Here is a 25,142-nt window from a genome sequence, read left to right on the forward strand (position 1 = left end):
TGATGCTAAGTGAAATAAGCCATACAGAGAAAGACAGATGCCATATGGTTTCACTCTTATGTGGATCCTGAGAAACTTAACAGGAACCCATGGGGGAGGGGAAGAAAAAAAAAAAAAGAGGTTAGAGTGGGAGAGAGCCAAAGCATAAGAGACTCTTAAAAACTGAGAACAAACTGAGGGTTGATGGGGGGTGGGAGGGACGGGAGGGTGGGTGATGGGTATTGAGGAGGGCACCTTTTGGGATGAGCACTGGGTGTTGTATGGAAACCAATTTGTCAATAAATTTCATATAAAAAAAATGCCAATCCGTGGGTGCAAGTGAGAGAGAGGCAGAGCATCCCAAGAGGGGCAGAGGGAGAGAGAGAGGCAGAAAGAGAGAGAGAGAAGCCAGGCTTGAGCTCGAGCTCGAGATGTGGGACTCGAACTCATGAACTGTGAGATCATGACCCGAGCCGAAGTCAGATGCTTGATGACTGAGCCACCCAGGTGCCCTAGACGGGAGTATTTTTTAACGTCAGTTTAAAGTGAGGTTTTGGTGGGGGAAGTGGGATGCTCTTGGGATGATGTCCTAAGCAAAACCCGTAGGAACTTAAAAATGCAGGTAATGTGATTGTTAAACCCAGGGCCATGTGTCTGTCTGCAATTCTTTGTTTCACTCCTTTTGAGTGATGAAGTGATTATTCAGATTTGGGGAATAATTTGCTCATTTCTCCATCTTGTTAAAAATGAGCTACTAGATCATGACTCAGGGGAAAAGTAACCACCCCCTCTGAGCTTATCAGTTTCTTATCATTGTTACTTTCACCCCTGAAGGAGAAGAGGGGAGGTCGGAGTACTTGCCTGTCCTTTCCTGCCTTGTAGTCTGTGTCTCAGGAGTTGGCTGCCCGTTTGTGAGATGTTGGGGTTCTTTTGGTGAACTCAAAGGAGCTGTGAATTCTTCTCTGCTGAAGTAGGGTGTCAACCACACAGTATGTCCTGGTGGCCATACACCCTAACTCAGCCTATGTCTTAGTTCCTGGAGACACAGCAGCAGTGGGTGGGGGAGGACTGCTGGGGCAGGTGGGAGGAGCTGGCTGGCAGCAAATGTTACTAGGGCAGGGGCAGCTCCTGCAGGAATGGTCTGGAATGGGCTGCTAGACAGAACATTAAGAGTCTGTTGCCTTAGCACCTGCCTGGTGGACACATCCAGACGGTGGGAGGAAGAATGGGCTCCTCATGTGGAGAGGACGGTCACTGACTTGGAGTTGTACATACAGACTTTTCTTTGTCAATTACTTAGTGACCTCGAGGAACTAAGGGAAGTCAGAATCAAGGTTTTGCTTCCCTCCCCGCCCCCCCATTCGTTACCAGTTTGCAAAATAACGTCTTGGTTCCCCAGCATCTTACCTGGCTGGCCTTTAACATTTATTTTAATCATCATGCCTCATGGGTTTAAACGTATTCATCTCTCCATTCTTACCTTTACGTTTCTTACTGATGTCCAAACTCTGCCATATTGGACCAGATAGAACCATAGTTTAATATTTTAGCATACAATATTCTAGACTAATTTTTTAAGTAATCTCTACACCCAACGTGGGGCTCGAACTGAGATCAAGGGTCGCACGCTCCACCGACTGAGTCAGCCAGGTGTCCCAGTGTTCTAGAATTTTATTTTTATTTTTTAATGTTATTTATTTATTTATTTATTTATTTATTTATTTATTTATTTATTATTTTTTTTAATGTTATTTATCTATTTATTTATTTTTGAGAGAGCGAGAGAGAGAACACAGGCAAGGGAGGGACAGAGAGAGAGGGAGACACAGAATCTGAATTAGGCTCCAGGCTCCGAGCTGTCAGCACAGAGCCCAACGCGGAGCTCGAACCCACAAACTGTGAGATCGTGACCTGAGCTGAAGTTGGACGTTTAACCACCTGAGCCACCCACGCGCCCCTATAGTGTTCTAGACTATTTTTTTAAAGTACTCTCTACACCCAATGTGGGGCTCAAACTCACAGCCCTGAGATCGAGGGTCGCATGCTCCACCAACTGAGCCAGCCAGGCTCAGTATTGTAGACTTTTAAACATGTACACACACACACACACACACACACACACACACACACACACACATATAATTATAAATATATTTATTATAAATATTTCAATCAGCTTTATTACGATATAATCTACATACAGTAAAACTCACCATTTTTTAAAAAAATTCACTGGCTTTTAAGTATGCATACAGCCCAGTGAGTTTTGAGAAATGTACTGATGTGTAATCACCACCGTGATGAGAGTATAGAAAATGTTCCTCCCTCCTCCGAAAGTTCCTTTGTGCCTCTTGGCAGTCCGTTCCCCTCCCTGTGCTGGCAGCTAACTACTGATCTGCTTTCTGTCGTAGTGGTTTTGCCGTTTCTTGACTTGTAGGTCAGTGAAGTCATTGAGCCTTTTGGGTCTGGCTTCTTGGGCTCTGCATAATGCTTTTGAGATTTGTCTGTTTTTCCCCCCGCTGAGTATTCTATTTATACATAATTGTTAAAGCATCTTTCAATGTTTATTTTGAGAGAGAGCATGTGTGCGTGAGCACGGGAGGAGGTGAGAGGCAGAGAGAGAAGGAGAGAGAGAATTCCAAGTAGGCTCCACGCTTTGTGCTCAGCACAGAGCCCCGACGTGGGGCTCATTCTCCCGGCCGAGAGATCATGACCTGAGCCGAAATCAAGAGTCGGACGCTTAACCAACTGAGCCACCCAGGTGCCCCTGTACATAATTTTAACTTGGACATACATCATGAATAGCTTTGCACGATCAGTGGTCACCTATTGTACAATTCCATTGATAGGAAATGTGTAGGAGAGACAAAGCCCTAGAGACAGAGAGTAGATGAGTGGGTGCCAGGGACTGGGGATGGAAATGGGGAATGTGGGCAGACCAGCGATAGTGATAGACTAGTGATAGATGCACAAGTCTGTAAATTTGCTAGAAGTCATTGAATTGTACGTTTACAATGAGAGAATTTTATGGCATGGAAGTGGCCCTTGGATGAATAGGTTAAAAGAAAAGGGTGAAATTTTGGCATAAACGCAAGCCACATCCTTGTGTGTCTCTTACCCCTTGTCTGTTGCCTTAGGCTGAACTCCTAGCAATGGAATTGCACGTGAAAGGGTTTGCAGAAATGTTAAGGTTTTTCCATCCATAAGGGTGGCCTGTGCAGAGGCCCAGCCCCTCCAATGCCTGACAACACCGGGAATTACTGATAGTTTTCATCTCAGCCAAGCTGATAGGAGAAAGTCAACATCTCACTGCTTTCAGATTCTTCCTTTACTGGCAAGGTCGAGCACCTTTTTCTCATGTGTAGTGGCCTTTGGAAGCTTTTTGTAAAAAAAAAAAAACAAAAACAAAACCCGATTTTTGTTGATCATAAGTTTAACAAAAAATTAGGGAACCACAAGTACGGTAGGGGCGCCTGGGTGGCCCAGTCGGTGGAGCGTCCAACTTCAGCTCAGGTCATGATCTCGCGGTTCATGAGTTCGAGCCCCGCGTCGGGCTCTGTGCTGACAGCTCAGAGCCTGGAGCCTGCTTCGGATTCTGTGTCTCCCTCTCTCTCTCCTCCTCCCCCACTCACTCTCTGTCTCTCCCTCAAAAGTAAACACTTTGAAAAATTAAAAAGCTACAAAGACAGTAAAAATACATAATTAAAAGTATACCCATGTTCACAGTAGCATTATTCACAATAGCTAAAACATGGAGGCCAGTCAGGCGCCTATCAACAAACCAACGGAGGAGCCAAATAGGGTGTATACATCCTGCGGAATAGTATTCTGCCTTGAAGAGGAAGGGAATTCTGACACATTTGCCAGCCTAGATGAACTCTGAGGACATGATGCTGAGGCCAGTCACCAAAAGACAAACACCACTTGTACAAGGAACTTAGGGCAGTCAGACTCCTAGAGACAGGAAGTAGAATGCTGGTTGCCGGGGGCTTGGGGAGGGGAGTGGGGAGTTAGTGTTTCCTGGCGACAGGGTTGCAGTTCTGCACGATGTAAAAAGTTCTCAAGGTGGGGCGCCTGGGTGGCACAGTCGGTTAAGCGTCTGACTTCAGCCAGGTCACGATCTCACGGTCTGTGAGTTCGAGCCCCGCATCAGGCTCTGGGCTGACGGCTCAGAGCCTGGAGCCTGCTTCCGATTCTGTGTCTCCCTCTCTCTCTGCCCCTCCCCCGTTCATGCTCTGTCTCTCTCTGTCCCAAAAATAAATAAACGTTGAAAAAAAAAAATTAAAAAAAAAAAAGTTCTCAAGGTGGATGGGGGTGACGATTACACCCCAGTATGAATGCACTTCATGCCACTGAACTGCAATGACCCTTAAAAATGGTTGATAGCAAATTTTGTGCTACGTATATTTTACCATGATGGAAAAAACTGGGAAAAAATGATAGAGAGTGAAAAATCCCAGGGGTGCTTGGGTGGCTCAGTTGGTTGAGCATCTGACTTCAACTCAGGTCATGATCTCGCGGTTTGTGAGTTTGAGTCCCACATCCGGCTCTCAGCTGTCAGCACAGAGCCCGCTTCAGATGGTCTGTCCCTCTCTACCTCTCCCCAACTTGTGCTCGCTCTCTTTCTCTCTCAAAAATAAACATTTAAAAAAGAAAGTGAAAGGCCCCTCACACTTAAACTCATTAAGTGCATATTTCTCCATTTTTTTGCCTGTATTATTCTAAATATTTTATTTTTTTTCTTTATTAAATGTTTATTTTGAGAGAGCGAGAGTTGAAAGGGGGAAGGGCAGAGGGAGAGGGAGACAGAGGATCTGAATGAAGCAGGCTCTGTGCCGACAGGAGAGAGAGAGAGAGCCAAATGTGCCACTTGAACCCACGAACTGTAAGATCATGACCTGAGGTGAAGTTGAACGTTTATCCAACTGAGCCACCCAGGTGCCTTGTATTCTAAATACTTTAAAATAAAAATGGGGGGGCGCCTGGGTGGCGCAGTCGGTTAAGCGTCCGACTTCAGCCAGGTCACGATCTCGCAGTCCGTGAGTTCGAGCCCCACGTCGGGCTCTGGGCTGATGGCTCGGAGCCTGGAGCCTGTTTATGATTCTGTGTCTCCCTCTCTCTCTGCCCCTCCCCCGTTCATGCTCTCTCTCTCTCTGTCCCAAAAATAAATAAAAAAATGAAATAAATAAAAAAATAAATAAAAATGGGGTATTATACCTACTGTTTACACTCCTTTATTTCATTTTTTTAAAACTTTACTGAGATATAATTCACGTGCCATGTAATTCACTCATTTAAATGGTACAATTGAATGGCTTTGAGCATATTCACAGAGCTGTATGTCCGCAGCTACAATAAATTCCAGAACATTGCCATTACCCGTAAAGAAGCCCTGTACCCCTTAGCTGTCACTCTCCCAGGCCCTGGCAACCACCAATCTGCTTGAATCTCTGTGGATCTGCCTGTTGTGGACATTTCATATAAAGGGCATCCTACAGTCTGTGACACCTTGCGACTGGATTGTTTGACTTGGCGTAATTTTTTTGAGATTCTTCCGTGGTGCGGCGTGGATCAGTACTTCTGTCCTTTTTCAGGCTGAATAATATTCCACTGCATGGATAGACCGCATTTTATTTATCCGTTCTGTCCACGGACACCTTGGTTCCTTCCCTGTGTTAGCCATCGTGAGGAATGCTTCTGTGAACATTCGCTACGAGGTTTTGTGCGGACGTCTGTCTTCTTTCCTCTTGGGTTTACACTTGGGAATGGAATTGTTGGATCCTATGGTATCTCTGGGCTTAACTATTTGAAGAACGCCCTTCTTTTATTTTTATAGTAAACAGTAAGACGTGGACCTCTTTGGGTGTCCACGCACGTAGACCTCATTCTTGCTTTGGGACCCCTGGATGGTAGTATCTTGTCTCATGAAAATAACGTGGTTTGTGGATCCGGTGCCATGATGGCTGACAGTAGGCACTGATGCAGACCCTCTCGTGAGGGACTTTGAGTCGTTTGCATTCTTTGGCCACATAAACATACCGCACGGAACATCCTCCTACTTGGCAGAATGTTCCCTAGGCATGCGAGGCAAGGGCTTCGACCGTCTTTGGGGCTCAGTTCTGGCCCAATACTGATGCTGCGGCTTTATTCCACAGGGGACCAACCAGGCACCATGGCGCAGAAGGGCCAGCTCAGCGATGATGAGAAGTTCCTCTTTGTGGACAAAAACTTCGTCAACAGCCCAGTGGCCCAGGCCGACTGGGCCGCCAAGAAGCTGGTCTGGGTCCCTTCGGAGAAGCAGGGCTTTGAGGCAGCCAGCATCAAGGAGGAGAAGGGGGACGAGGTGATCGTGGAGCTGGTGGAGAATGGCAAGAAGGTGACGGTCGGCAAAGATGACATCCAGAAGATGAACCCGCCCAAATTCTCCAAGGTGGAGGACATGGCAGAGCTGACGTGCCTCAATGAGGCCTCTGTGCTGCACAACCTGAGGGAGAGGTACTTCTCCGGGCTCATCTACGTGAGTGTCTTGGGGCAGCCAGTCCCTTCGTGCAGGCCTACGGGTTGGGAGGGGGAAAGTTTCGTTGGAGAGGGGCCCCATGGTGACGTGGGATCGTTCAGACTTGGGTCCAGACCTCAGCCCCGCCCCACTTAGTTCGGTGACACCAGAAAATGCTGCCACTCACCAAAGCCTCAGTTTACCTGTAGGTGAAATGGGAATACCCCCGCCCTTGCACGTGAAGGAAGCGCAGAGATGGCACGTGACCCCACATGCGACGTGCCAAGGGACATCTTGGAGGTGACGAGGTGCGCGAAACCTCTTGGGAAGGCTGGACCCCCTGGGCAGCCAGGCGGGAGGCGACCTGGGGGTCTGGCTAGGTTCTGCGGAGGCCTTCCCTGGCACAAATGGGAATACCTAGATTGGACCCGGGACTCCTCTGGGTCGGCCGTGCAGACCAGAGCTGCCCTGTCCACTCTGGTAGCCACCGGCCACCTGCGGCTAACTAAATTTAGACGCAAGTTCCTTAGAACTCGTAATGCATCTCTTTGGTGGCACTGGCCAATATCCAGTGCTCGACCGCCACCTGAGGCTGGTGGTGCTGCAATGCATTGCACACTTCTGTCCCTGCAGGAAGTCCTGTGGGGCAGCCTGGGATAGATGATGGGGGACGATGTGACTCAGGGGGTGCGCAGGTTCCTTGTGGGTTTGGACCGACTCCCCGGAGCCAAAGGGACCTCGGTGGCCCCCTGGTGTTCAACTGCTGGGCAGAGGGCCCTCCGGGTTAGACTCCATCTCTTTGCCTCTCGGAAAGGGCACGCCGATCCCTTGGGTGAGTTACCTCATTTCTCTGGCATTTCGTTGCCTTCTCTATGAAATGAACGCAACAAGAGTACCGTCCTCAAGGAGTGGGTTACGCTGAAAAGAAAGCACTTGTCACGCGGCTGGGCACATTGTCAGCGCTCACAACGCTCGGTGTTACTGCTGGTTATGCCGTTGTTAGGGTCTTGTTTCTTGGATCATTTGCAAATTGGCAAAGACAGTCACTTCATCATTGTGCCCTCCGACCCCGTCCCTTACATGTTGCCGCGTGAAAATTACCAAAGCAAAGCAAACCAAAAAAAACCCCTTGTCATCTCTAAAAATGCTCTGCAGACTTTTTTTCCTAATTAGGAAATTAAGTCACGTTCATCGCAGGAGATTCGGAACGTTCTGAAAAGCACAGCCGACACAGAAACCAGTCCTCGCCCAGAGATCACAAACTGATAAGATGTTGCCATGTTCTCGGTCTTTCTCTGTGACTATGGTACATGTTTACCTATTTACGAGCCTGTGCACATAGGTTAGTGGCTCGCTCTTTCTTCTGCATGAGTCAAGGCCGAGCATTCCCACATTTCCATGATAACCCCCCAAAATACCCTCTTAGGGGCTATGTAATCTCTAGGGTAACCCATGTTGTGTAACTTGACACGTCTTACCTCATTTAACCAGCAGACCATCCGCTGAAAAGTATGCTTGTCCCATTTTACAGATGAGCAAGCTGAGGCTCAGAGAGCTAAAGCCTGTCCTTAACTGCCCTGAGCAGGGAAAGTACCTTTAGTCCAAGCTGTTCCTTGTACGGCAATATCATCAACCTGGAGCTGTCAGCACAGGACGGACGTTTCTAAGGAGGCCAGCCTGCAGGGAGCTGGGGTAAAGTGGGAGTTCTCCCAGGTCTCCCACCGAAGATGTGTTCTCTCCCCGGGGGAGGTCAAGGACGGGTCTGTGTGTAAATCTCCCCTCCTGTCCTCTGACCCAGCGTTTGAGCCCAAAATAGAAACCAGGAAGGAATGAAGGCCTCCTGAAGGTCCCAAGACCCAGAATTTCTAATCTGACAAACAGATGGAAGCTTTGATTCATTTTTTTTTAATTGCTGCTATGCTTCCCTGCACAGATTAGACGCAAAGCCTCCCGGCCTTGTGACCACGTGCCTACTCCTGTCTCCTTCCTTACTGCTCAATTTAATCACTTAAATAGAACCGGTTGTCCATGGTGGAGGAGATCAAGAAGGAAGCGGGGGAGGGGAGGCACAACCAGTTAGTCTCCAAGCACCTGACAGCGCTTGGAGCAGGTGGGTGTTGGCAGGTGATGCTGGAGCATCCGGGGTGTGTGTGTGTGTGTGTGTGTGTGTGTGTGTGTGTGTGTGTGTGTCCGTCCGTCCGTCCATCCGTCCATCCAGCTTTGCCCTTGGTAATGAAGAGAACCTTCCCCTCCGTTCTGCAAAGTACACCTCAAATCAAGACTGCTGTCCTCTTGGTTCTAGAAGAGTCCATAGAAGCCACTGGGTCCTATTTCATGAGCCTTTTGATGCGGGTTCTTGCCATCTTTGTGCAGGTTCTGATCCTGGCACACGGCAGGGCAGGGTAGGGGGTGATTCCGAGTCCTCGCCCACCCTCACCTGCCCTTCTGGGCGCTGGGTTCCCTCTGCCCGGAGCTTAGTGCGACCACTCAGCAGTTGGCTCTATTTTTAGTATATGGAGGATGAGACCAGGGTTTCAAGCACAGGAAGATCAGTAAAGTGTGGGCTTTGCCTGTCCTGGGTCCCATCCCAAGTCCTTCCCAGCGTGTTGTGTCCTTGACCCCACTGGTGACAGCAAAGGTCACCTCCCACTCTGCACATGACCTGTCCAAGGCAGAGACCTGACCTGACTTGCCTGGGAAGGGAGGTACCTGTGTCACACTCGGCTGGCCTGCCCAGCTGGGGGATGCGTGGGCTCTTGCTTGTTCTGTTTGCATTGCTGTGGGATTCCGGGGGTTACACGGCTCAGCCCGTGCCCCGAGCTGCTTGGTAATTAAGAGGAGGAAGATTAGACACACTTGAGCTCGAGGCAGATGCAGGAGGCAGTTTCTAACACAATGGATGGATTAAGAAAATGTGCTGTATCCGTACAACAGACTATGATTCAGCCTTAAGGAAATCCTATCATATGTGACAACAGGGACGAACCTAGGGGACATTATACTGAGTGAACTAAGCCAGTCACAGAAGGACGAACAATCAGGATGTCACTTACCTGAGGCATCGAAGATAGTCACGCTCAGAATCACTGCGGAAGGGGGGTAGTCAGAGGTGGGGTGTGTTGGGGGGTACGCCTAAGAAACCGGTGGGGGTGGGGGCCTGGGTGTCTCAGTCGGTTAAGTGTCTTGATCTTAGTTTGGGTCATGATCCCAGGGTCCTGGGATCGACCCCCACATTGGACTCTGCCCTGGCAGCGTAGAACCTGCTTGGGATTCTTTCTCTTCTTCTCTGTCTGCCCTTCACCCACTCTCTCTCCCTCTCTCTAAAAATAAATGAATGCATTTAAAAAATTAAAAAAAAAAAAAGAAACTGGGTTTTAGAAAAGTTAAATAACTTGATAAGAAACAGCTTGGGTCTTGAAGCCGGGAAGGCTGGCCCTGGGAGCAGTGCTTCTAACTGCTACTCATTTATTCCTTCCAATGATCCTGGGAGACAGAGGCTCTTACCGCATTTCAGAGACCAAGATACTGAGGCTCAGGGGTGCTTGGTCCTGTTGCTGGGATTCAGGCAAGGTCTGGCTGCCTCCAGGGCCAGAGTGACGACCCCTGGATGGTAAGGGTCTGTAGGGTATCTGGAAGCTTGAGCAGGAGGTGATGGCTGTGGGCTGGGGCATGTGGGGATGATGCCATGGGCACCTTTAACTTTGAGCTCGACAAGCTTTACGTGCACAGAAGGAAGAAGTCTAACTTTTCACTTAGGATTTCTTGAGCACCTACTAGGTTGTAAGCCTTTGGCCCAGAGTGAGTAATTTTTTAAAAATGGAGGAGTTAATTTGATACATCTTTCCCCCTTCCTCTCCAACTGCCCCCCCCCCAAAAAAAAAGAAAAAGAAAATCTCAGTTGCTGACATTGCTTTAAAAAGCAGCCCCTGGGCCATCCTGTTAGGTGGGCTGTGGGCCTTGTTTTTGCATAGGCCTCACTGCTCCCTGTTGTCTCCCAGACCCTGAGGGTGAGAATTGTTGGTCGTTAATCACCTACCCATTGTTCTCCTCCTACCTGGCTTACTTTAGTCCCGTCTGATGTGCTTGGTCCCTGTAAACAGTAGGACTTTCCACCCCTGTTTCAAGCCCCTGGGGTTAGGAACCTGCTCCAGAGTGAAGGTGGATGGCCTCTCCTATTGATTGGGTTTCTAAGCCCAAATTCCTGACTTGTGAACCCCAAAGGATATTTTCCTCGTTCTTACGTCACTGTTCGAGGAAGACCAGGGGGTAAGGAAAGGCCTTCCTTCCAAAGGCAAGCAGGGGATGATGTTTTCTTTTTGGACACTTGGCTCAGTGACCTGAAGGGGTACCCACCCAGGGATGCTGAGAGCAGATGATGAGCAGCGGCCTCTTGAGTGCCAGAGAGTCCTGGAGGGTGGGAAAGAGATACATGACTGCACCGAGTCTTAGAAGATAGAAAGAAAACACAGCTGGAGCCTACCCTCTGCTGAGCCCTGTGAACTCACTGTTAAGATCTTTCGAATTGACATGGCCTCAAACCTTTCTAAATTTTTTTTTCAACGTTTATTTATTTTTGAGACAGAGGGAGACAGAGCATGAACGGGGGAGGGGCAGAGAGAGAGGGAGACACAGAATCGGAAGCAGGCTCCAGGCTCTGAGCCACCAGCCCAGAGCCCGACGTGGGGCTCGAACTCACGGACCGCGAGACCGTGACCTGAGCTGAAGTCGGACGCTTAACCGACTGAGCCACTCAGGTGCCCCTCTCAAACCTTTCTAGTAACGTGAGGCTATCCATGCAAAGACCTCAAGAGAATATTTAAAAATAAGAAGCATACATGACGTCTTGTGGCTTTTTCTTGTGTTTGTTTGTAACTCTCTAGTTGAATTTAAAACATTGGTTTGAATAGGTAACACATACCGATAGGAAATAGTGTATCAGTGTATTGGGAATTTTGCCTTTCACCCCCATTCCTTCTGATTCCCTTCTGTAGAGGAACTGCTCTGGTGTTTCTTTCATAGGCTTCCAGAAATACTTTATACATATACAGGCAGATGCATGTATATTTGTTTTGGTGTACATTCATGTATATGTACAAACACACTCTTTTTTAATGTTTACTCATTTATTTAGAGCGAGAGAGCGTGAGTGGGGGAAAGGCAGAGAGAGAAAGGGAGAGAACCCCCAGCAGGCTCTGCACTCTGAGTGCAGAGCCCAAAGCGGGGCTCGAGCCCACGAACCCTGAGATCACGACCTGAGCCGAGATCAAGAGTCAGATGCTTAACCGACTGAGCCGTCCAGGTGCCCCTAAATATACTCTTTTTAATGGCAGCATGCCATAATTGTGAAGCTAGCCTCCTGATGATGGATATTTAGGTAGTTTTTAGTCTCTCTTCCCATTCAAATCAAGGCTGCAGGAAATTGCATTCCTGGTGGACCGTGTCTGTCTTTAAGGATAGATGTTGCCATGACATTGTGTGACAACCTGGCAAAGAAGGTACGCGTCTCCATCTTTTTATAGACGGAGAAGAAGATGGGGAAGAAGAGACTCAGGGGTTCGGCCACTCCCATGAGTCACACAGGTGATGAATGAGGGCAGAACTGAGGTTCTCCCCTGGCCCGTGCGGCTCAAAGCCTGTGTTCTTCCCACTTTCCTCCGTTGGTGCTTGTTTCTGCCGCAGGCTGTGGGAGCAGACTCCTGCTCAGAGCTCTGTGGCTGACCATATAAAGTGTCAGGGAAAAACTGGAGTCACTTCCTAATACGGTCACAAGAGGGAAACCCTGGGCCTGTGGCTGGGACCTGCTGGTGGCATGGGGCCCTGAAATGCTGGCCGGGACACAGGAGGCGGGGCTATTGAAACCTCTGAACTTGACCGGCTGGAGAGGACCTTGGGGACAGTGAGGAGGCAGAAACACCGCAACCAGCCGGTGAGCTGGGTGGGTCTGGTGAAGGCAACGGAGGTTGAACACTGTCGATCAAACCTCCAGATTCTGCAGCCCGACCACCCTGCCGGGGGCATGCCTGCTCAGTCCTTCCCCTCGGGTCGTCGTGCCCTGGAAAGATTTGCTGCCCGAACAGAGATTCAGATCTGCCTGGAAGCTCGGGTTAAGTGCTTGCTGGGTGCTTAGCACCAGGAGGTGTCCCAGGCAAACAGGGGGAAAGGGACAGTTTTTCAGAAGCTGGTGATGGATTTGGGAGAGCCACACATTCTTTCTTTCATTCATTGCCTTCAGCAACTATTGACTGGGGTCTGCCTTGTATACGGCCCTACGCTGGGTGCTGGAGAAACTGTGATGTGCAGCTTGTGGTCCAGAAGGTGACATTTAGGATGAGCCCTGGAAGAGGAGACGGAAATGGCTCTGGGAAGATTGAGGGGGGTGGGGAACATACTCGAGGTACAGAAGCAGCACCTGTGAAGCTTCCAGGCTGACAAGGGTTTTGTCATCATGAAACCAAGGCAGCATGGTATGGTCACTAATGTTTATTGAGCACCTGCTGTATACCAGGCACTCTGTTAAATGCTTCACGAGCACTCTCTCACAGCAAATCTTTGAAGGATCTGTTACATACTGTCATCTGGTAGTTGAGGTTAGTAGGCTCAGAGAGGTTAAGAGACTTTCCCAGGGTCACACAGCCAGGAAGTAGCAAAATGAGGGTTCAAACCAAGTCCTCAGTACTCAATTCTGTATCCTTAGCCATTGACCTTTACTGCCTCCAGCTCAAGGGCTTGGTGAGGGTGTGGTTTGGGCTATAAATGAGCATTGTGGTTGGCAGTGGGCACAGCCCAGAAGGATCTGGAGGTGGCATTCAGACCTGAAAGACAGGTAGGACTTGGCTGACGTTCATTCAAACAAGTGATCGTTGACTGGGCACTTAGTTTATGGGAGGCTTAGCACTGGCGACCAGGACACAGATGAGTGGGCGACACAGAACCCCTGTTCTGGAACAACTGTGCCACCAGCTCAGCAAACATCTCCCGAGCATCTACTGTGTCCCAGCCCAGTGCAAAGCCCCGGGCCACAGAGATGAAGACATCGACATCGGGGGTCCCTGCTCCAGGGCAGATTTGTAATCAGCTTACCCCTCAGTCATTTATTGAGCAAGCATTTAGTGAGCACCTACTGTATGCCAAGGCCCAGGCCTGAACTGAAGCAGAGGAAGAGGGTGGTCCCGCCCTCAGGGCACTTGCTCTGGTGGGAGGGGCCTGGAAAATCAGATCGGGGAGTGGGGAGTCGGGCTGATGGTGGACTCATCCGTCTCTGTGCGGTCTGGCCCCTGCCCGCCTCTGCAGGAGCCTCACCCCTCACCCTGGCTTGTCCCCTCCTCAATGCTCCAGAAATACCACACTGCTTGCAGGCTGCACGCACACACTCGCCCTGCTGCCTTCTGTGCCTTTGCTACCTCCTGAGCAGGATAAGCCCTTCTTGTCTGTTGAGACCTCCTCACTGGAGGTTTCTCTGACCGCCCCCAGGATGGGTTAGGGCCCTGACTTCCTTGCTTCCCTAATCCCCTGGGCTCCATCCTGGTTCTTTGGATGTTATTGTTCACTGTCCTTGTCCCTGCTCTGATCTGTGGGTTCTTCTGATTTATTTATCTCCAGCATGGTGGAGACCTGTCTAGTACAGACCTGTACATAGTAGGTGCTCAATAAATGGCTGATGGATGTTTCGACAGGCCTCTGCGACCTCATGCCTGCCTTTTTAGGGGAATGGTGAGAACCTGAGAGATTATTCCCTCCTTCCCCTGCCAGTCCTGTACCTTTTGAAGATTACTGTCCACCTCTCTACGTGGGACCATCGCATACCATTGTCCCTTAGCAGACTGAGCGCTGGAGAGACCCTCCTCCAATCAGCTGTAGCCAGGGCTGAGGTCTCTTTGAGGGCAGGACCTTGAGTTTTTTGCCTTCTTTAACCCCAGAGCCTTGCACGGTGTCTAGGACGTGCACACTGAATGAACAAGCAAGTGAATGAACGAACGATGTGTTGTTTCTCTTTCTATAGGATGGGCAGGGGCCGGGTAGCCTCATGGGCGGCGCTCAGGCCTGGGAGTTGGCCAAGCTGGGCTTAGTGCTGTCAGGGTCTCACTCTGTGACTTTGGTCAAGTTGCTTAACCTCTCTGGTGTTGGCTTTGCCCTGAGGGTCGCCCAGAGATGGACCATTGGCTGTTCCTTGAGTCCCTTCTAGGGGGAATTGGAAGGAAGACGGGCTTGGGGGCTGTTGGAGCCCCGGGCGGCCCTGATGGTATCATTTGGGAAAGGCAGTTCCTGTGGGGCAGGTCGGAACCTGTGCCCTGAGCTGTGACCTCAGCCCAGGGGGCAATCTGATGTCCGGTAAAGAACAGCCATAGCGGTGATAGTGCCTCCCGTGTGCGCGCGTGGTGGGGCTTGCGGGGTGCCTCCACCCCCTTTCCCTGTTCTGATTATTTCCAGATGCTCCTGTGCCCTTGGTAGGGCAGGACGACGATTTTGCTTTAATTGTGGTAAAACCCATATAACATACAATTCACCACCGGATCCACTTTCAAGGGTACAATTCAGTGGCCTTCAGCACATTTGCTGTGTTGTGCAGTTATCACCCCTGTCTCGTTTCGGAACGTTTTTATAACCCCATACCCATGAGCAGTCACCGCCCTCCCCCTGCCCCCCCCCCCCGGCCTGCCCCCCGCCCTTCCCAGTCCTTGGAAACCAGGGATCTGTTTCTGTCTCTATGGATTTGCCTGTCCTGGCCATTTCATATAAACGGAATCATATGCTATGTGACCTTTGTGTCTTTCATAGTGAGCATACCATTTTCGGGGTCCGCCCATGTCGTACCTTGTGTCAGTACCAATCTTTATATATATATAAAAATTTTTTAAGTTTATTTATTTTGAGGGGTGGGAGAAGAGAGAGAGAGAGAGAGAGAGGCAGAGAGAGAGGCGGGGGGGGGGCAGTGCGGAATCTGCCATGGGTCTCAAACCCACAAACCTGTGAGATCATGACCTGGCCCGAAACCAAGAGTCAGATGCTTGACCCACTGAGCCACCCAGGTGCCCCAGTACCAATGCTTTTTAAGGACAGCTGTGTTTGTCCCTGTTTTGTTTTGTTTTGTTTTGTTTTTTTCTACAGATGAGGGAGTACCTTGTTAACTGTGCAGAGCATGAGATCTGGGGAGGAGGCGTCGTGGTCTCTAGGTGCAAATTTCTGGCCGGCTGTGTGTGTGTGACAACCTCCCCAACCCTGTTTCTTCATCTGCCGTATGGGCGGCAGGGAAATCACCGTGCGACTGTCACAGGGTAGATGGGAGGCTAAATAGAGAGATGCCCGTGAAGGGCTTAGAGCTCAGTGTATACAGTATACAGTAGGTGCCCAACAGTTGGTGGCTGTGGTCCGAGCCCGTGAGTCTCTGGGAGGTCTGAACCTGGACGATTGGAAAGCACGCAGCTATAAAACAGAACGCGGGTGGTCCAGAAACCCAGTCTTGCCCCTTGGTCCTCTTCCCCCATCCCTGTCCTTAACAGGGATGCCAAGGGGTTCCCGTGAGGGCTCTATGCCTCAGTTTCCCCATTTCTAAAACGGCAAGACGAGCGCATCCAATAGTTTTGCTGTGAGGATGCAGGGAGAAAATGCACACAGAGCGCTCGGTAAGTGTTCGAACGCAGGCGGTGACGGCTGTCGCTGCTCCCGGACCTGCGGGCTGGGCGGCCGTGTTCTGGAAGTCAGCTCGGGTTCTCTGTCCGCAGACGTACTCCGGCCTATTCTGTGTGGTGGTCAACCCCTACAAGCAGCTGCCCATCTACTCGGAGAAGATCGTGGACATGTACAAGGGCAAGAAGAGGCACGAGATGCCCCCCCACATCTACGCCATCGCTGACACGGCCTACCGGAGCATGCTGCAAGGTGAGCGGGGGACGGGGACCGGGATGGGGACGGGGACGGGGACGGGGCTCCTCCCCTCCGGCCTGCCCGCCTGCCTCCTCACCAAGAATGCGGAGCTGGGCGGGCGGGCGCTGGGCCCCGGGAGCCTTGTGACTGAAAAAGGGAAAGAAGGCAGCTGAGCATCTGGGCGCTCGGCTGGGAGGGCGAGAGAGAGCAGGCAGCTTGGGCAAATACGGGCATGGGCCGCCGGGGCGCCCGGCCCCTCTGCCGCCCCCCGGCCCCGCGAGGCCGTCAGGGTGCGGACCGCATGGTGCCCTCACCTCTGAAGGAAGGGGGTGACTGCCAGCCCTGGGGCTGAGCCAGCCTGCCCTGCACTTGGAGCCAGCCGAGGCTGGAGTCCCGGGGGGTGGTGTGAGAGGTCTTCTCTCCAGCCTCAGTTTCTCCATCTGTAAAAAGGGAGTGATAGGGTCCGTCTTGCAGCTTGTGGAGATTCTAATGCAGGCGTTTCCAGTCTGAAGGCCGTTGTTTATTATCTCCATGTTGATGCCTCATTATTATCACTATTCTTAATGAACTTTTAACTGAGGCGAAATACACAGACAGCAGGGCGTGGCCAGATGTCGTGTCCAGCCTAAAATTGATTTTTGCATACGTCTGCGGTCCTATAACCACCACTCAGACCAAGATGTGAAAGATTTCCAGAAAGTTCCCTCATGCCTCGACCTAGTCACTACCTCCTTTATAACCGCCCCCCCCCCCCCCCCCCGAGGTAACTGTTATTGTGACTTCTGTCACCTTCAGTTTTGGCTCTTGTTAGACTTCATAAAAAGTATGTCCTTATATTCATATTTTTCTCATAAGCTCCCTTTCTCACAATCTCGTTCCGACTGAACAAGATTTCGTTAAGAGCACAGATTCTAGAATAGGGGCGCCTGTGTTTAAATCCCGGCTCTGCCACTCAGTAGCTGTGTGACCTTGAGCAAGCTACTTAACCTCTCTGTGCCTCTGGTTCCTCATCTGCAAAAGCCAATGACAGTAACTGTGACCTATCTCATAGGCTGATGTGAAGATTAAGTGAACTATTGAACATGCAGGGCTTAGAACAGAGCCTGGTACTTAGCCAAAGCTCACTAAGTGAAGGAGCACCTGGGTGGCTCAGATGGTTAAGCGCCTGACTCTTGATTTCAGCCCAGGTCATGAGTTCACAGTTGATGAGTTTGAGCCCAAGTCAGGTTCCACGCTGCCAGTAGGGAGCCTTCTCGGGATTCTCCTTCTCTCCCTCTCTCTATGCCCCTCGCCTGCTTGTGCTCTCTAAATAAATTAAAACTAAATAAATGAGTAAATAAATAACTCAATAACTCAGCATAAACTATTCTCATCATTGTGCATAAAACCGGATGTGAGACATTGCAACTATATACGGTTTTTTTTGCATGCACATTGAAAAGAATATATAACTATTAAAATTATTATTATTATTATTTTAAATTTTAGAGTGAGAGAGCATGAGTGGGGGAGAGGGGCAGAGGGAAAAAGAAAGAATCGTAAGCAGTCTCCGTGCTCAGCACGGAGCCCGATGTGGGGCTCAATCCCACGACCCTGGGATGAAATCCCACGACCTGAGCTGAAATCAACAGTCAGACTTTTAACCGACCGAGCCACCCAGGCACCCCTGTGACTATTAAAATTAAAATCATAATCTGAGTGGCATCTAGAATCACTTTGTTGTGCTTCATGGGTCATGGACTGCATCTACTGTGCTTCATGCAGGGCTGGGTATGCCAGAAGCTTGGAAAACAGACGTTTGCAGTTGTGGGGCCTCTTCTTAGCCTCTATTTGAATAGCACTTTGGGTCAAGGTACAGACCTCCTTTAACATGAACACACACATTCTCTTTTTTTTTTTAAATCTTCACCATCTATGGGATAGGGTCGGTGTTACTGGCTACACTTTCCAACAGAGGCAAACGAGTTTCTCAAAGTGCTTGGAAACCCAGGCCATGACCCAGGAGGGCTTACTCCAGGAATGCAAGGCTGGTTCACTCTTCAAAAATCAGTCAATATGACAGTCTAAAGAAGAAAAACCACACCACCATATCCAGCGGTGCAGAAAAAAGCATTTGACAAAACTTAGTATCTGTTCACGAGAAAGTATCTCAGCAAACTAGGAAAAGGAGGGACTTTCATCAACCTGGTACAAGGAATGTCCAAAAAACCTATAACATCAGATTTGATAGTGATAGTGACAGGTTGAATCCTTGCCCCCTAAGATGAGTAACAAGGTAAGGGTGTCTCCTCTTACCACCCTTGTTCAACATCACATGTACTAGAGTTCTTAGCCAGTGTAATAAGGCAAGAAAATGAAACTGGGGCATCTCCAAGTTGTGAGCTTTACCTGTTGGACAACCTTGGTCTTCTTTCAACAAATCCCTTTGCCTCAGCCGGGTCGAGCCCTTGCTTTCCTCCTCGGGTGTTTTGGGGGCATCGTAAAAAGAACAGCACCCATCCCAGTGCCGTTGATCTTTGGGGAGGGGTGAGAGGATTTTTCATCTTATAAATGGATCTGGTCTTGAGATACAGGAGTTCTCCTGTCTCTTTACGCTTGGGAGAGGGCAGCAGAAAAGGGCTTTGCCAGTCCTAAATCTGTATATAATTGGTACATGACTATGAGGTGCAAATAGTCCTGAGGTTGTGAATCAGCAGCTAATGGGCTGTATCCAGCCTTCAGATAACTTTGGTTTGGTCCACACAGAATTTTCAAGATACTTGAAGTAGTTGTCAACTTTTTTTAAAATGTTTATTTTATTTATTTTATGTTTTTTGAGAGAGAGAGACTTACAAGCAGGGAAGGGGCAGAGAGAGAGGGAGACACAGAACTGGATACAGGCTGCAGGCTCTGAGCTGTCAGCATAGAGCCCGACGCAGGGCTCGAACTCATGAACCGTGAGATCGTGACCTGAGCTGAAGTCAGACACAACTGACTTAGGTTCTTGTGAAAATATCAGAACATCTGCCAACACTGGGCCTGTGTTCCCGCATGTCAGCCATCCGTTTAGAGAGGGCATGAGTTTCCCAGGACTGGGGCACTCATTTGTGTTCACTGCCCGGCCCTTGGGTCTGACTTTTCAACCTCTGGGATAGCTACCTCCAAGAATGTTCTGAGTCAGGAATGGAGAGCTCCGTTCTGGAATTTCTTGAGGGCAGGGATCCAGGTGTGCCTTGGAGACACCCCTCAAGCTAGAGGGTCTCAGGTAGAAGTGCCCCCAAGTTACTGACAGAGCAGGTCAAACCCTACAAGTATGACCCAAGCTGGACCACTGCAGACCTGGGGCTGCCATTACCTTCAACAACCAGCAGAGGGAGCCTTGCAAAGATGGCTACATGGACATGTAATCTCGGGTTGTGACGCGATGGTTCCTGGAGTTAGATACGTGTCATTGTTTAGAAAAACAAACAAACAAACAAAAACATTTCTTTGAGGTCTCCCTTGATGGAAAAGTTAACAGTGATGATTCACATACCTTTTTAAGGAAGTTGAACATCACAAAGTTGCAGCATTCATGGCATTTGGGGGTGCTTTGGGTTGCAAAAAACCCCCACGTAGCAACCAATTAAAGCGGCTTAAACAATAGGAGTTTATTATCTCACGTAACAAGAAGAGAACAGGTGGACGATTTCAGGGTTAGTTAATCCAGCAGCTCAAAAACAGACCTCTCTGGGATTTTCTCGGCTTCTCCCTCATGGTTACAAGATGGCAGCCATAGCTCCAGATATCATGTCTTCATGTGATGATAGCGGAATGCATGAAGGAAGTGGAAGGCTAGGTTCTTTTTTCCATGTCTTTTTTTTTTACCCGGGAGAAAAATCTTTTCCAGGAATTCCTCAGCAGGCATCCCCTTACATCTCATTAATTAAAACTTGGTCACATGCCGACCTCTAAACCCAGGGTTGGCAAACAGGACCGGGACCTTCATAATTGGTTCAGACTATTCCTGGCTCTTTCCTGGAGCTGAGGGAGCTCCCACAAGCCCATTTTTTTTTTTCTGAATACTGGAATGAAATGAAATTCCATTAGCGAAGGGGAAGGGAAAGTCACAGGTAAGCACTGCCACAGTGCTCTTAAAATACATGTGTGTAAGCTTAAAAAAAGAAAACCTTTAATATTTTATGTTCATTCTAGAAAAACTAAAAACATATACTTAAGCTAATGAGAATATACCAGCACCCATAATTCTTTCACCCAGAGGTCACCACCATTAACCTTTGGTATGCAGCCTTTCGTGTGGTAACTGAGCTGAAAGGCTTGAAATGAAGGGAGTTTGGAGTTTCTGAAAATAACTGATTCCAGAGAAAAAAGGTCACTTACAACAGGGACCAAAGTTTCACTGGAAGGGGTGGGGGGGAGACGTTTTGACTGGGCTGGGGCAATGACTTTGCAAATTGTAAATTTATTTTATCTGCATATGATAGGAATTTGGCTATAATTGGAACTAGATGCCAATTCTTACATTGAGTATAAAATTAAGGGCTGATTTTTTTTAATGTCTATTTATTTTTGAGAGAGAGAGAGAGAGAGCAGGGAAGGGGCAGAGAGAGAGGGAGACAAAGGATCCGAAGTGGGCTTTGTGCTGACAGCAGACAGCCCAATGCAGGGTTGGAACTCACGAACCGTGAGATCATGACCTGAGCTGAAGTCGGACGCTTAACGGACTGAGCCCACCCAGGCGCCCCAGGGTTGATATTTTTTAACCTTTTTTTTTTCTTTTTGGACAAAATCACATGAGAGCATATCGCAGCATTCCTCACGTCATGTTTGATCTCTGCAGCACCAGCTAAAGAGGATAATTTTTGCAGACTTATTAGAATTTTCCCAAGTGTTCTTTTGTTTCGTTGTTCTTAAAATACTACCATGTTGTCGTTCGCGGTGACTCTGTGGTCACAATTTAGTTGTGAACGGACGTGACTTCCTTCGTGGCCTTTCCGAGCTCATTGACCTCGCGACACATTGCACCTTCAGGGAAATTGTCTGTTGTGCGTGGCTGCTGCTTTGTTGTGTGGATGATGGTGGGTGCTGACACCCCGTCATCGGCAAGATAAAGCTGTTGAGTTGGATAAGAGGCAGTGACGGGAACCAGAGAGGGCTGCTTCAGTGGGGTCTGGTTTCCTAAGTGGTGAACTCATCGAAGAATATTTCTGTGTCGGGATCATTTGGCTTCCACAGACAACCTCCCCTCCCGACTGTGGGGCACTGTAATACTCGATGACGGGGATCCCCATGTCAATACATTCCATTCCCTGCGGGCTCTACATTTTGACACAAAATCACATAGTGAGATGGAAAATGACTCAGAAGCGTTGGCACATTTTAACCCCCAAGGGAAATCCATTAACTGTGAGCACGGCCATCCGTAAAAGATAAACTGTTGAGTGTGAATGTTAATCAGCAGTTGCTACTTAGGCGTTCATTTTGGCATTACCTGGTCCTTTCTGGAAAACTGGCAATGATAGAATCCGATGAAACAGATCATGGGAAAAAAGTAGAAGCTTTGGGAAAAAAAAACCTTCTTCTCTCTAAAGGGGAAATTTGGTTTTTGCAAAGGAAGGTGTAGGCCCAGTTTGTGACTCCGTTGATGAATATTGCTGTCCCAGTCTGTAAGGTCATTCGGCCGGGAGCCACAAGGAGCTTTCTGTCTTTTATTTTTGGTTTGTTTTAATGTTTATTTACTTTTGAGAGATAGAGAGAGACAGAGAATGAGCAGGGGAGGAGCAGAGAGAGAGGGAGAAACAGAATCAGAAGCAGGCTCCAGGCTCCGAGCTGTCAGCACAGAGCCCGACGCGGGGCTTGAACCCACGAACTGTGAGATCATGACCAGAGCCAAAATTGGACGCTTAACTGCCTGAGCCACCCAGGCGCCCCGAGCTTTCTGTCTTGTTGGAGACATAAAGCAAGCAACTGTGGCTTCCTCCTCCACAAGGTTTTTGTAGAACAAGATGGGGTGTGAAGAGGTGGGTTGGGATGGATAACACATGTGGTGAATGTAGAATATAATCTTTGAATGTGTTACATGAGTGATCCCTTAAGTTCCTGAGGACCCATCAACTGCCTAAGAGCCAGACTGTATCCTTGTCTGCCTATTCATTTCTGTATCTCCAGCATACCTACTGGTGCCCAGCATATAGAAGCTGCTCAGTTAATACTTGTTGATAATTAATGGATGTACTTAATCACTAACTCTTGCCCAGATTCTCCTTTCTAAATGTGCTAATCCCCCTTCACTATGTCTAGATATGTGTTGGGGACCCTACTTACAGCTTCTCCTTGAAGGTGGTTGCAGCTGGAGCCTTCTGAGCTGCCCTGGCTACCCTCCATGACTGGTAGCTGACATCCGAGACCTTCCTAACCATGCTTGGAATTCACTTCACTGCTCTCTTGGTGGATTCCTTGGCCCTGGTTTCATGCCTTCCTCTTCCTTGATTTGCTGTGCTGTTTAAATGGAGCACCTTTTCTAGTACCTTCTCAAGAAAGGATGTGTATAAGGCAGACTGAGATCCTGCATATCTCATCTGAAGACTTGATACTTCTCTAATATGTGACGGCTAGTTTAGCTGGGTTTAAAATTTCAAGCAACAGTTTTCTTTCAGAATTTTGAAGGCATCGCTTTACAGTTTTCTAGCTTGTGTCATTTTTGAGAAGATAAAAGCCAATCGGATTCTTAATCGTTCGTGTGTGACCAATTTATTCCCCTCCTTCTCTGGAGGCTTTTAGACCCTTCTTTATCCCCCTGTTCATGATGATGGGATTTGTCATGGATCTGTTTTCACCCATTGTGCTGGAGACTTCATGGACCCTCTTAATCTGTAAACTCATGGCCTTAAGTTCTGGGACATTTTCGTGAATTACTTCCTTGATGATTTATTTCTTCTCTGTATTCGCTGTTCTGCTTCTCTAGAAGTTTTCTCATGTCCAGAATTGAACTCTGGCACTATCCCTTTTTCATCTTCTTATCCTTTTCTGGACACTTTCCTCAACTTTGTCTTACAAACCTTCCATTAAATTTTAATTTCTGTGTGTGTGTGTGTGTGTGTGTGTGTGTGTGTGTGTGTGTGTGTGTTTAATTTCTAAGAACTCTATTTTGTTTCCTGAATCTTTCTTATAGCATTTTTTCCCCATGTGATGTGATGTCCTTTTCCTTGGAGGATTCGTCTCCATGTTGAGTCTGTTACCTCCAGGATGGTTCTTTTCCTATTGACTTATTTCCATTTCTGTCTGACATATTAATAGCTTTCTTCAGAAGTTTGCTGATTCTTGGCTATCCGTGCATCAGGGATGCATCAGTGCATGGGCACCACAGCAGTGATGGGAGCTCTGAACTTGCACGAATAGCTTGCTGGGGATGAGCTTGGCTATTCCCTGGGGCACTTCTAGCTGCTCTTTCCATCTTTCCTTGGGCTGATCAGATTTTTCAGGGAAGATTTGTGTTGTCTTCTGCCTGGAGGGTCAAGATCTGTCCACAGTCATTTTGGTTGCGTGTGTGTGTGTGTGTGTGTGTGTGTGTGTGTGAGAGAGAGAGAGAGAGAGAGAGAGAGAGAGAGAGAGAGAGAGAGCGCGCATGGGTGCGAGCAAGTAAGAGGGGGAGGGGCAGTAGGGGGAGAGAGAGAATCCCAAGCGGGCTCTGTGCCAACAGCAGAGCTCAACATGGGGCTCAATCCTATGAACCGTGAGATCATGACTTGAGCCAAAATCAAGAGTCAGATGCTTAACCCACTGAGCTGCCCAGACGCCCCTGTGTACCAGTATTTTGAAACTCTAGTTAAGAGGCTAAGGGCTTCAAACTGTGGAATGAAACTTGCACGTTTTCCTTTCCATATGGTCCCTGGTGCACCCCAGGCCAGAGACTCTCTGTTTAATGCTCTCCAGAGAATAAAATCTGCCCCTTTCTGTGGGCTGTGGGAAGGGCAGCCATTTGGCTGCAGGGAGTGTGGAAGGTATCTGGCTTTTCCAGCAGTTTCTCAAGCTGACTTTGAGCTCATCCTCATGTTTATAAGTGCCCCTTCACCCATTCTTCCAGAGACCCCCTGGTGCAGCTGGTTACTGAGGTTTGGCCAATGGAGGGGGAGAGGGAGGTGCACAGGTGATTCTGGGATGAAATCACATTTCTTCCAGTCTTCTCCATTGTCAGCTCACACTTCTTCCCTGGGACTGCCATCACTCATCCTGTTTTCTGGCTTCTGTTGCTATTGACTCACTGTTTTCCGGCTCATTTCACCTGCTCCACGTGTGTTTGAAAAATCCCTTTACTGTCATTTCACTCAGGTTTGGGGAGGAAGGAGCCTAAATGCATGTGTTCAACCCACTCTCCTTCAGTGGAAACTCTCTCAAACCTTCTTTTCCAAAGTGGTGATAAGGATAATAGTGGATTTTTATTGTGTGCTTGTCCTATGCTTTCTGGTATCATTCTCTATCAATCCTTACCCCAAACCTACAAGGCGGACAGGACCAGATTAAGATCTTTAAAATGAAACCTTGGGGGGGCGCTTGGGTGCCTCAGTCAGTTAGGCGGCCGACTTCGGCTCAGGTCACGATCTTGCACTCTGTGAGTTCGAGCCCCGTGTCGGGCTCGGTGCTGACAGCTCAGAGCCTGGAGCCTGTTTCAGATTCTGTGTCTCCCTCTCTCTGACCCTCCCCCGTTCATGCTCTGTCTCTCCCTGTCTCAAAAATAAATAAACGTTAAAAAAAATTAAAAAAAATGAAACCTTGGGGTGCCTGGGTGGCTCAGTTGGTTGAGCGTCCAACTTCAGCTCAGGTGGTGATC

General features: G+C 48.8%; 1 protein-coding gene across 4 annotated transcripts in view; it reads left to right on the forward strand.

Annotated features, from left to right (window-relative positions):
• MYH11 (myosin heavy chain 11) overlaps positions 1-25,142 on the forward strand; it is a 126,017-nt gene that overhangs the window by 11,778 nt on the left and 89,097 nt on the right. For all 4 annotated transcript variants that reach the window (XM_047838895.1, XM_047838896.1, XM_047838897.1 and 1 more), the window contains exons 2-3: positions 6,135-6,496; positions 16,195-16,351. In XM_047838895.1, the coding sequence (XP_047694851.1) occupies positions 6,152-6,496; positions 16,195-16,351 (502 nt within the window). In that variant the 5' untranslated portion in view covers positions 6,135-6,151. The remainder of the gene's footprint in view (positions 1-6,134; positions 6,497-16,194; positions 16,352-25,142) is intronic.

Source organism: Prionailurus viverrinus, chromosome E3, assembly GCF_022837055.1.
Source record: "Prionailurus viverrinus isolate Anna chromosome E3, UM_Priviv_1.0, whole genome shotgun sequence".
Classification (NCBI taxonomy): domain Eukaryota; kingdom Metazoa; phylum Chordata; class Mammalia; order Carnivora; family Felidae; genus Prionailurus; species Prionailurus viverrinus.